Source organism: Lampris incognitus, chromosome 14 (assembly GCF_029633865.1).
Source record: "Lampris incognitus isolate fLamInc1 chromosome 14, fLamInc1.hap2, whole genome shotgun sequence".
In the NCBI taxonomy this organism is placed as follows: domain Eukaryota; kingdom Metazoa; phylum Chordata; class Actinopteri; order Lampriformes; family Lampridae; genus Lampris; species Lampris incognitus.
Genome location: NC_079224.1, coordinates 32,670,434 through 32,683,352, shown reverse-complemented (window position 1 = coordinate 32,683,352; position 12,919 = coordinate 32,670,434). Strand labels below are relative to the sequence as shown.

Here is a 12,919-nt window from a genome sequence, read left to right as displayed (position 1 = left end):
ATATAGCTTGCACTGTCCCACACAGAATCCACTTGACTCACCGGACCATATATATAAACCAGAGTCAAGAAAATTCTCCATGAGACAGCACAAGCCTGCTTCATGCCATAAGCAATCCAATCATCAGCTGTCAATAAAGCTACACGGGAAAGAACATCCCATTTATTGCCTCGTCATCCATGACGTCATGTACTGTCTCATAAAGAATTTACTTGACTCACTGGATTAGTTTGCTCCTTATTTGTTGAGTACTTTCCCTACCGTTGAGTGTTTCGTTTAACAAAGTTATATACAGTGCTGCTTGAAAGTATGTGAACCCCTTGAGCAGTTTAGATGTTTCTGTTGTTTTACCATGATTTTCTTATTTTATCATCACCAGTTTTTATGTATGAAATGTCAGATATATGTTTATCAATTGCATGTACTCGTTTAGTGGGACCTGTTTAAGTAGCCCAAAAACTACACGAAACATGGAATTAGTGTATGTGCAAAAGTAAGTGAACCCCCAGCTGCGTTGGTTAAGTCAAGCAGGTAACAGACTGTGGTGAAACACATTTGGGTGCTTAATTAATCATTTAAGCAGACCAATGAAATGAGACGTCCTTGGAAAAGGGTTTGGTCTGCACTAATTAAAAGAGAGAGGAAACCAACCAAACCACTGTGGTCCCATACAAATCAACAATGCCGAGAGCAAAGGAGATATCCGAGGACATGAAGAAGAGGGTAGTGACAGCCCATCAGTCTGGGGAGGGCTATAAGACCATCTCCAAAAGATTCCTGCTCCATCCATCCACTGTAAGACAAATAATTTACAAATGAAGGGCCTTCAACATGACAGCAACTCTGCCTAGAAGTGGACGCCCATCAAAACTATCACCCAGAAGCACCAGAAAAATAATAAATCAGGTAAAGGCCAACCCACACATCACCTCTAGAGAGTTGCAGACCTCTCTGGTAGCATCTGGGACAAATGTGCATGCGTCTACAATCAGACAAAAATTGAATCGCCATAACATTCATGGGAGGGTTGCTAGAAGGAAGCCTCTGCTCTCAAAAAAGAATAAAGCTGCCCGTTTCAACTTTGCCAGAGAGCACTTGGACAAACCAGAGGCCTTCTGGAAGTCCATTCTCTGGACAGACGAGTCCCAAATAGAATTATTTGGTCATAATCAAAACCAACAAGTTTGGAGAAAAGCCAACACTGCATATGAAGAAAAGAACCTCCTCCCAACAGTGAAGCATGGTGGTGGAAATGTGAAGGTCTGGGGCTGCTTTTCTGCTTCTGGACCTCAACGACTCCATATTATCCAAGGAACCATGAATTCTCCGGCATATCAACAAATTCTTGATCAGAATCTCCTGCCATCAGTCAGGGAGTTGAAGCTGGGATGAAAATGGATTATGCAACAAGACAATGACCCAAAGCATTCCAGCAAAACTACAAAGGAATGGCTTCAGACAAAGAGGATTCGTACTCTGGATTGGCCTAGTCAAAGTCCGGACCTTAATCCAATTGGAATGTTGTGGCGAGACCTGAAGAAGTTGGTACATACCAGATGGCCCTCCAACCTCTCTCAACTGGCTGAGTTCTGCAAGGAGGAGTGGGCAAAAATCCCCATAAGCAGATGCGAGAGACTGGTTAGTGGTTACAGAAGACGTTTGGTTGAAGTAATGGCCTCAAAAGGAGGAGCCACAAGTTACTAATACAAGGGTTCACATACTTTTGCACATGTTAAATTTTCAGTTTTTGTGAAATAAACCACCTTTGTTGAATTAAATAATTAAAATATATCTCTTTTTGTGTGTGTGTCCATTATTTGGAAGGTGTGCTTTACAAATTGGGATTTGGATGGATGTGTAATAAGCTTATTTTAATGTTTTTTACAAAAACAGTGACCATGTCTGGAGGGTTCACAAACTTTCAAGCAGCACTGTATATACACACACACACACACACACACACACACACACACGCACGCACACACACACACACATTAAAAAAGACCATGGAAGCCCATTCCATGAAGCTCCTGGCGCACAGTTTTTGTGCCGATGTTAATGTCAGAGGAAGTTTGGAACTCTGCGGTTATTGAGTCAACAGAGCGTTGGCGACTTTTACGCGCTATGCACCTCAGCACTCATTGACCTCGCTGTGTGACTTTACATGGTCTGCCACTTCGTGGCTGTGTTGCTGTTGTTCCTAAACACTTCCACTTTTCAATAATACCACTTACAGTTGACCATGGAATATCTATCAGGGAAGAAATTTCACAGACTGACTTATTGCAAAGGTGGCATCCCATGACAGTACCACGCTTGAATTCACTGAGCTCTTTAGAACGACCCATTCTGTGTGAGTGTGTGTGTGTGTTTGTGTATATATATATCTATATATATATATATATATATATATGTGTGTGTGTGTGTGTGTGTGTGTGTGTATAGTATATAGATATAGATACTATACCAAAAACTATACCCAAAACTTCGATCGGTTTCATATGTAAATTGCCATGACCATTAATTAGAGTTACAATGGCAATGTGTACTATTCACAGAAATTGGGGAATAGTTGCAATCACAGCAATGTAAGATTGTGACAGATGTACAGCCCACTCCAACAAACAACTCACCAGGGTGGAGAAAGACATCCTTGCTGAATTTGCTGACACGCTGAGGCAAATCCCGCTAGTGGAATCGATCACAGCCACGGAATCAGCGATCCATAAAACAACATCTCCAAATCCTCTATGAATAGTACAAATGGCCATTGTAACTCTAGTTAATGCTCACGGCAATTTGCATATGAAACCGATCGTTTTTTTTTGTCGTTATGCCACTGTATTGTTTATAAGGGTGGGGATACCTGCAGTCAGTTGAGACTGAAGAGGTCACTTAGATGGGTAATGAAACATTTCTCTCAATAAACGTTGTGTCCAGGGGCATCCAGGTAGCGTAGCGGTCTATTGCATTGCCTACCAACACGGGGATTGCCGGTTAAAATCCTAGTGTTACCTCTCGCTTGGTCGGGCATCCTCACAGACACAATTGGCCGTGTCTGCGGGTGGGAAGACGAATGTGGGTATGTGTCCTGGTCGCTGCACTAGCGCCTCCTCTGGTCGGTTGGGGCACCTGTTCAGGGGGGAGGGGGAACTGGGGGGGAATTGCGTGATCCTCCCACATGATACATCCCCCTGGTGAAATTCCTCACTGTCAGGTGAAAAGAAGCAGCTGGCAACTCTACGTGTATCAGAGGAAGCATGTGGTAGTCTGCAGCCCTCCCCAGCTCGGCAGAGGGAGTGGAGCAGTGATTGGGATGGCTCAGAAAATAGGGTAATTGGCCAAGTACAATCGGGGAGAAAAATGGGGGGGGGGGAATATATATGTGTGTGTGTGTGTGTGTGTGTGTGTGTGTGTGTGTGTGTGTATATATATATATATATATATATATATATAGCGTTTTTTTCCGAAACTTTCAATGGTGAGTGCTCAACTAATGAGGAACGGAATATCAACATGGATACAGGAAAAAAGATTTTAACACATTGTAGTACAGGCCTGTTTCATGTGTCTTGCACTCATCAGCTGCTAGTGTTTTCACAAAGAATCATACAGTTTGCGTTGCCCAGCATCACGCCCCTAATTTCGGTTGGACAGCGACCAATCAGATGGGAAACATTCAAACTATAACAACCAATGGGGTAGGTACTTATGATGAACAGCAACCGATGGAGAGGTAGAAAACATTATAACCAATGGGACTGGGGTTTGTTTTGAAAAGCATTTAGGGGCCAGGGCACTGTTGAAATGGCGTACATTAAAAATATAACAAGGTAATTCATGTGAATTATATATTGGGGTGGAGTTGGGGCACAGTGGGAAGGACAGGGAGTTAAAATATAAAGAAAATATTTAAAAAAACTCTAATAAATGTCATATGTGTATCATCTAATGGAGGGGGAGAATAATAACGACGTTTTACTTATAGTTACAAAGGAGATATTTTTTTCGGTGTCTACAACTGGTGGCCAATTCGTTTCTATTATTCAAGGTGGACATATCAGGTCTGCAAATAATAAATTACTTTTCTGCCAAGCACAGGTTACATCTTTTACCCCTAACTGAATATGCACTACTCTTTGCAAGGATTTTCCATGAGACAGAATAACTGATATTCTTGTCTACCAATGACCAAATGTGGCGGCTTAAGGCCGTTGCATTTTTCGCATGCTTATTTCTAAAGCTACTCATATGGGTGTTAAACCTAATTTTAAAAGGGCCCTCTGTTAATCCCACGTAAGTGTCCACATTGTAGTTGTCTTCTCTTGTCACCGATGCCCTCTATCTGGCATTTTCCTTCAAGAGGACACGATGGTATTTTTTTTTTGACCGCACGAAACAGGCCTGTACTGCAATGTATTAAAATCTTTTTTCCTGTATCCGTGTTGATATATATATGTATATATACACAGTGCATCCGGAAATTATTCACACCCCTTCACTTTCCCCACATTTTCTATGTTACAACCTTATTCCAAAATGGATTAAATTCCTTTTTGTTCTCATCAATCTACACACAATACCCCATAATGACAAAGTGAAAAAGGTTTTGTAGAAATTTTTGCAAATTTATTAAACATAAAAAACTGAAATATTGCATGTACATAAGTATTCACACCCTTTGCTATGACACTCAAAATTGAGCTCAGGTTCATCTTGTTTCCACTGATTATCCTTGAGATGTTTCTACATCTTGATTGGAGTCCACCCGTAGTAAATTCAATTGATTGGACATGATTTGGAAAGGCACACACCTGTCTATATAAGGTCCCACTGTTGACAGTGCATGTCAGAGCAGAAACAAAGCCATGAAGTCAAAGGAATTGTATGTGGACCTCCGAGACAGGACTATATCGAGGCACAGATCTGGGGAAGGGTACAAAAAAATTTCTACAGCTTTGAAGGTCCCGAAGAGCACAATGGTCTCCATCATTCGTAAATGGAAGAAGTTTGGATCCACCAGGACTCTTCCTAGAGCTGGCCGCCCAGCCAAACTGAGCAATCGGGGGAGAAGGGCCTTGGTCAGGGAGGTGACCAAGAATCCAATGGTCACTCTGACAGAGCTCCAGCGTTCCTCTGTGGAGATGGGAGAATCTTCCAGAAGGACAACCATCTCTGCAGCACTCCACCAATCAGGCCTTTATGGTAGAATGGCCAGATGGAAGCCTCTGCTCAGTAAAAGGCACATGACAGCCCGCTTGGAGTTTGCCAGAAAGCACCTAAAGGACTCTCAGACCATGAGAAACAAGATTCTCTGGTCTAATGAAACCAAGATTGAACTCTTTGGCCTGAATGCCAAACGTCACGTCTGGAGGAAACCAGGCACCTCTCATCGCCTTGCTAATTCCATCCCTACAGTGAAGCATGGTGGTGGCAGCATCATGCTGTGAGGATGTTCTTCAGCGGCAGGAACTGGGAGACTAGTCAGGATCGAGGGAAAGATGAATGGAGCAAAGTACAGAGAGAGCCTTGATGAAAACCTGCTCCAGAGCGCTCAGGACCTCAGACTGGGGCGAAGGTTTACCTTTCAACACAACAACGACCCTAAGCACACAGCCAAGACAACGAAGGAGTGGCTTTGGGAAAAGTCTGTGAATGTCCTTGAGTGGCCCAGCCAGAGCCCAGACTTGAACCCCATTGAACATCTCTGGAAAGACCTGAAAATAGCTGTGCAGCGACGCTCCCCATCTAACCTTACAGAGCTCGAGAGGATCTGCAGAGAAGAATGGGAGAAATACCCCAAATATAGGTGTGCCAAGCTTGTAGCTTCATACCCAAGATGACTTGAGGCTGTAATCCCCGCCAAGGGTGCCTCAACCAAGTACTGAGTAAAGAGTGTGAATACATGCAATATTTCAGTTTTTTATTTTTAATAAATTTGCAAAAATTTCTACAAAACCTTTTTCACTTTGTCATTATGGGGTATTGTATGGAGGAAAAGAAGGAATTTAATCCATTTTGGAATAAGGCTGTAACATAACAAAATGTGGGGAAAGTGAAGGGGTGTGAATACTTTCCGGATGCACTGTATATATATATATATATATATATATATATATATATATATATATACACATAAAAGTTGTGTCCAGATGAACTGATTCAATTTTCTGTTATTTCTTCGCCTGGATATTTGAGCATGCATGATAAAGACTCAATTCCTAGTGCATGTAATGCACATCAGGGCTCCAGACTAACTTTTTACACTGGTTCCACTAGTGCGCCTAACTTTTTCATTTAGGTGCACCCAAAATGTTTCATCGCACCATTGGATGCTACAATAATAATACATTTTAAGTGTTACCTTTTTTGTCAGTTCCCATATGCACTGATAATTTCTTGATGAAAAAATATCAAATGTTCTCTTCATTTTGAATTAGCGGTATGATTTAAGGTTGTGATATGGCTTGAGGAGGATTACGTGGTGCGGTCCCACACATGCACATGCCTTATTTTTTTACCACCTGCATTCCGCAAAGACCCCTCTGATTGGCTAGTACTCACTGCCTTCATTGGTTAGATTGGCTAGGTTTAGGCATGAGGAGTGAGATGGTTAGGGTAGACCATCAGGGTCAGAGGCAGAGTAGGATGCAGTCTTCGCAGAATGTGGGTAGCACACACACACACACACACACACACACACACACACACACACACACACACACACACACACACACACACACACAGACCTGTTAAATTTCAGGGACCAATGAAAATGTTTAGTCGTACTTGCCTGATTTTAGGTCACACCCTGTAGCCCTGCACATGGCAATAAAAGAATTTCTGATTCTGACCATTGACTATGACGTCACTTTTGAATAGTTGAGAATTTACCCTCACCATATAAGTAAACCTCTTCTACCTTTGGGAGGTATACAAAACCATTAGTACATATACTGAGATATTAAATACTGGTATCAGTGGCTCTAAGTTTTCCTGGCAGTCACGATGTTCCTTTGCCAATGTAGTTAATTTATAAGAGTCAGTGACAGTTCACTTTCAGAATAATGCGCATCTATCACATCATGGGAATTTATCAATCACCAACAACAGTTTAACAAAGACATCAGCTATCAGCATCTGTACATTTGATGTTTAGCATTGGTGTTTTACATTAATTTAGACGTGTGAACTTGGGTCTCAGAACCAAAATTACCCCACCCAAAACCATCCAAAAAAAAAAACCTCTAAGAAGAGAGATACAAATTGGTTCTCTGCAGGGATGGATGATCTCATAAGAAACAGAGCTAAACCTTGTTGCGTAAATACCTTGCTGTTGGCCCCATCCATCATACCTGGTAAACTTTGGACCGCTGGCCGGTGAATCCATCCCACAGGATGACTGTGCCCTCATAGTCACTGCTGGCCAACAAGTTCTTGTGGTAACTGCTCCAGCTGATACAGCTACCATTAATAAGGTTGAGTCAGTTCACCTTTTCAAGTTACATTACACAAAACCACACAAAAAAGGCTTGCAACGACTCAAAATGCATTTAAGTAAATTAAGGGCCTCCGTTTTAAACCAACACTAAGAACTTTTTCCAATGTTTTTTTTTTTTTTTAAAGCTAGAGTGCTGGACCTTAATATATAAACAAACATCCATGACATTCAAGCCCTTGCCAAATGAGTTCACACAATGATTAAGGCTGGATTCAGACAGAATCAGGCAATGCGTCAAAAGTCCTCCCATTCATTTTGAATGTGGCAGTGCTTGTCGCAGGGGGTTCCGGAAAAAAACGCAGCAATGTCTGGCAAGAAAGTTGAGCCAGATTTAACTTATGCCGCAACGCAACCCGACGTCACACTGCAGTGGCCAATCACGTAAGCCGGCATCAGACCGAAGACGCCCACATGGGCCATGATCGCTCGATCACTGATCGCAATGGCCCATGCGGTGACACGCCCACACCGCCGCACACCGCTGCAGCAAGGCACTGCATTGCCCGATTCCTAAACCCCTAATCTCTCTGTATTTCGCAGTATACCAGAGTTTTAAATTTGTTATCTGGTGCAACATTCCCGAGCTGGAGCACCGGTGGTGATGCGTTTTATGTCAACCAGCAATGATTGTTTTGTCAGAGCTGAACTTCTATGTGACGAAGCGTTTGCATGCCTCTGATTGGCTTGCCTTCAGGGCTTTCTGCCAGAAAGCTTCCGGGATTGGCAACAATACGCCCATTTCACGCCGCGGCCATCTTGGATTAAAAATTAAACAAGCGGTGGGAATTTAGCCACGCCCCCTTCTTACTTCATTGAAAACACTGCTGGAAGCAACATGTCGTACTGCTGTGTACCATCCTGCAACTCCTATCAAAGAAGGGAAAGAGATAAATCTGTATATATATGTATATATATATATTCACTAATCTTTCAATAGTGGATAGCTCTGTTCTGACACATCATCTTGATAACAGGAAAATGTGTGGATTTATATTGCTTCCCACATGTATGACATACCCTCATGTGTCCAGTGAGGTTTGGGCGACTCTACCTGATCATGACTACGACGTGAAGCCCCTTTCTGTGGAAGACCAGCTTGACGCAGTAAAGAAATGCATCGCTTTCCTGGAGGACAAAAATAAAAAGCTGAAAAGTGAGCGTTTTGGTCTAGAACGCTTCCAGTGTGCGCCCAATCTGATCAGGTTTTACATTGGTTTTAAGGATTACCACACCCTCAAAGCACTCTTCCTAGCTTTACAGCCTACTGCAGAGTCCATGGTGCGATGGACTCAAATGCAAAGGAACAGCCATAACCTAGAACACATTTCTGTGTCTGGCTTCCATGCAGAGCATTTATCGCTGATTGATCAGTTTTTCCTGTTCTTGTGCCGTGTGAGGCAGGGCTTTTTTGCTCTGGATTTATCTGTACGATTCAATGTGTCGCCGGCCACAGTCAGCAGGAACTGTATGACGTGGGCCAACTATTTGCTCTTTATGTTAGGGACCCTCCCAATATGGCCTAGTAGAGCAGCAGTAGACGAGCTAATGCCACCAGTATTCAGGGAATTCTACCCAAACACAAGAGTGATACTAGACTGCACAGAGATCCGCATCGAGACAGCTAGTTCGAAGGTTTTGAACACCATGACATACTCCCATTATAAAAGTAACACTACACTGAAATCCCTAATTGGGATCACTCCCTCGGGGTCAGTTAGCCTGGTAAGTAATCTATACACAGGATGTATTTCTGATAAGGAGATAACTAAGAGGTCAGGTGTTCTGGACCTCTCAGAGTCAGGTGATGAGGTTATGGCCGATAAGGGCTTCCTTATCAAAGACCTGCTCGATGAAATAGATGTAAAACTTGTCATCCCTGCATTTTTAGGCCCAAGTGGACAGTTTAGCTGTGATGAGCTCACAGACACACAGAGTATTGCTGGCTTGAGAATACATGTCGAACGGTCAATAAGACGCATAAAGGAGTACCACATTTTTGATGGAGTCATACCCCTTTCACTAAGTGAACAGTCAACCAACTGTGGACTGTGTGTGCTCTCCTAACAAATTTTCTGGGACCACTGTTTTAAACCTTTGTTAAATTCAGCTGACAAGAAAATAGTGCACACAAACCTTAGATAGATTGAAACATATTTAACTTCATTTCAGTACAGTCCCATTTTTTAGCCTACACCTTGAGATGAGCAATCACTATCTTAGTTTAGTAAACAATTGATGATTTGAGTTGGTAGCGAGTTCCAGTTTATTGCTACAGCAGAATGACAGTTGACCGAACATATTTTAGTTTAAAATGAACCAGCACAAAGAATGAAAATAGTGTAGATGGGACAATCTAATGTATAAATATTGAATGTACCGTATAAAAATGAAATGTATCTTATCTTTTATTTTATTGTGATTAAACAGCTTCTTTGAATACAGCCCTGTGTGTGTGTCTCTCCTCACTGGCACAGGTCAGGCAGAAAGTACTCGAAAAAGAAAAGATCTAGCTTAGTTTTCATATTGTGGTAAATGACGGTAGGTGCTCGAGGTTGGTAGTCCAAACCATGTTTGCTGCTGGCCCCGGCTGCATTGATTTCCGATTGAGTAAGAAGGGGGCGTGGCTAAATTCACACCACTTGGTTTTTTAAAAATCCAAGATGGCCGCGGCGTGAAAAGGGCGTATGGCGGAAAAAAAACTTAGAGGCATCTAAGAAAAGTTTCTAATGCTCCAGAGAAAAAATAAACTCGGCATTTAGAGGAGAGATTAAAGTCCAAAAAAAAGGAAGCGATCGATGGTGAGGACTAACACGGATAACCCATTGCTGTTTCCTCATTTAATTTTCCTTGGTGGAGAGCACTGTAATTGAGTAATTACTCTCATTGCCAGAAGGGGAACACAAAACTTCCGTACTGCAGGTTTAAAAAGAGTTCTTATATTTTTAAAGATACAAATAATTTTCTAGCCACTTACTTAAGATGATACAGAAAACAGCTTTGTTCAATGATAAAAAGCAATACAGATAAAGAAACTGCTAAATCCAATGCTTCACGATCATGGCAAACAACATCATTGTTTAAAACGCCTTGCAGATCATCACACCTTCCTAGATTACCACACATTCCAGTTCTGAATGATGGGGTGGCACATACATTGTCCCAAAATGGAATCTTATCACATTCCTGTCATGTTTTGAGGTATTTTATGGCTGTAAAGACTTAAAAGAAAAAAATCAACTTTTTTTTTCCCTGTGATGTATTACCAGCACTACTACTTACAAACCTTTAAACCATAATTTCGAATTAAAAAAACCTGTAAGGGGTACAGAAAATTTGTCGGGCCTGCAAAATCTAGTTTATTTTGAAATAGTTCAGGTCGATAAAGACAGAATCCCCTCAAATGAACAACAATGGTCACAGTGAGGCAGACCAGAAGTCCTACATGAGTTGTGTCCTATACCTGATTTTGGAGTTGCAGGTCATTTCATTGACAGGGTAGTGGATGTCCACTGCATCCTGGATCACCATGCCATACTCAAACACCTTGATCTTCTTGGTCACACCGGCGATGGCGAAGTAGTCACAATCACGGTCAAACTCAATACTGAGATGTGCAGCATCACAAAGGGGGAGAATGGAAAATGGAAAATAGTTTGAGCATGTCATGTGCCTAATTCAACAAAGCATCCACAATGAGATAATACAAAACCCCTTTCCTTAAACATTCAAACCAGATTTCTATCGCTCCATAGATGTCCACCTTCTACAGTGCAAGGGATCGTTTCATCCATTTATGTGTACATATAAATACCATATTGCCCTTCAACAATAAAGCAACACACTGGAATATCAGCCAGGGATGAGCAGCAAGGTTTGAATTCAAGGTATGTCCCATCTGACACAGGCTTTCAGTGACATGAATCACTAGTTTATTCTGGGAGTAAGGGAATGGTGGTCAAGGCTTATGGAAGAAAACAAAGACAGCATTAGAAGAAACTTAAAACAAAACTGCCAGTGGTTAAGGATAAGAACACCACCTGGGGAACAAAGTATGAAATCGTCATCATGACTAAGACAGAAGTCATATCTTATAATGGGAAAGCAATGGTAGTAAAGTTGGGTCGTCAAAGCACCGCGTTTCCGGCTTGAAGAGGTAGTAAACCTTCTTTACAGTGTTTAAGACAAAACCATGTTAGTATGACCATAGGATGGTAGAACTGACGGATCTGGTGATAAATTCAGCTAAAAGAAAAAAAGAAAAAAAAAGACTAGATCACATGGCTGCTGTGAAGGAGAAAAATCTATGCATTTTTTTCTTCCAAGGCAAAGCATACATTATGATCGATCCCCTGATTTGCTTATATAACATGGGGGCACCATACATGCTGAGAACCATGTGACGTAGGCAACATATATGGGATCCAGCACGTTAGACTAATAAAATATGAGGCAAGTAGAAAGGCAACATGCAGGTGTTAGCTGACTAAACAGTCTGGGGAGACTTGTGAGTTGCTAGAATGAGATGTTTAACCCACACCACAATCACTGTCCTAGCTCTACGTCCCTTTATATCGTTTATAAATGGACACCACCATTGCCGTCCTCTACATCTACGCTCCTTTATATCCTTTATACATGATAACTACATCAATGTCCTCTACATTTACACCCATTTATATCCTTTACACATGGACACCACCATCACTGTCCTCTGTTTTATCCCTTTTATTAATGTGAGTAAGCAGAGACAGATTAAAGCGAGAACGTACATGCTCTGCAAGGGCCCATTTCCCAGTCCTGAACCCTTTAATCCTGGACCTAACTGATTTTTTTAAATTCAAAAGTCAGTTTAGCCCAGGAATAGGCTTAATCTGTGCCCAGGGAAACCAGCCCCAAGTGTTTTATATAGTCAGATCTAGTTTGCTGACTGGGTAACTTCAAGCTAGGCGGGTCAGAAATCACAGACCTTTTGTTATAATTATGTTTTGCAGAGAGATTACAAATTATCATGCTCAGTATTAAAAGTATAATTTTCCCTTTACAAAAGCATGGTGGACTGATTTAAGATTTTACATTGTGGAAATCAAATGTTAGGTGCACCCTCTGCTGGTAAAAACACCTCAGAAATAAAGGGAAGTTGAGTTGAAAATAAATTCCAGCCAAATTCAAAGTAAGGCTAAAGTAAAAATCCAGTTAGTCGGAGTAATTTAAGAGCATAAATAAGGCAAACTCTTGAGTGTACAGCCCCCATGATTATTTAGCAATAATGATATAATACTGAGTGGGCCTATAATGACCAGACTTTCATTGAAATAGTCTGTCCTGGTGAGTTCCGGTAAAAGCTATGATCCCCTTACATGTTTTTAACCAGAATCATCACCTTCTTTCGGCTTGTTGTTTTTCAGGGGTCTACACAAG

The 12,919-nt window shown here is 41.6% G+C and overlaps 1 protein-coding gene across 2 annotated transcripts in view; it reads right to left on the bottom strand.

Moving 5' to 3' along the window:
- The window catches only part of cop1 (COP1 E3 ubiquitin ligase), a 50,841-nt gene that overhangs the window by 17,045 nt on the left and 20,877 nt on the right, over positions 1-12,919 (bottom strand). For both annotated transcript variants that reach the window (XM_056293016.1, XM_056293017.1), the window contains exons 12-13: positions 10,962-11,105; positions 7,356-7,464 (exon numbers count right to left, since the gene is read on the bottom strand). In XM_056293016.1, the coding sequence (XP_056148991.1) occupies positions 7,356-7,464; positions 10,962-11,105 (253 nt within the window). The remainder of the gene's footprint in view (positions 1-7,355; positions 7,465-10,961; positions 11,106-12,919) is intronic.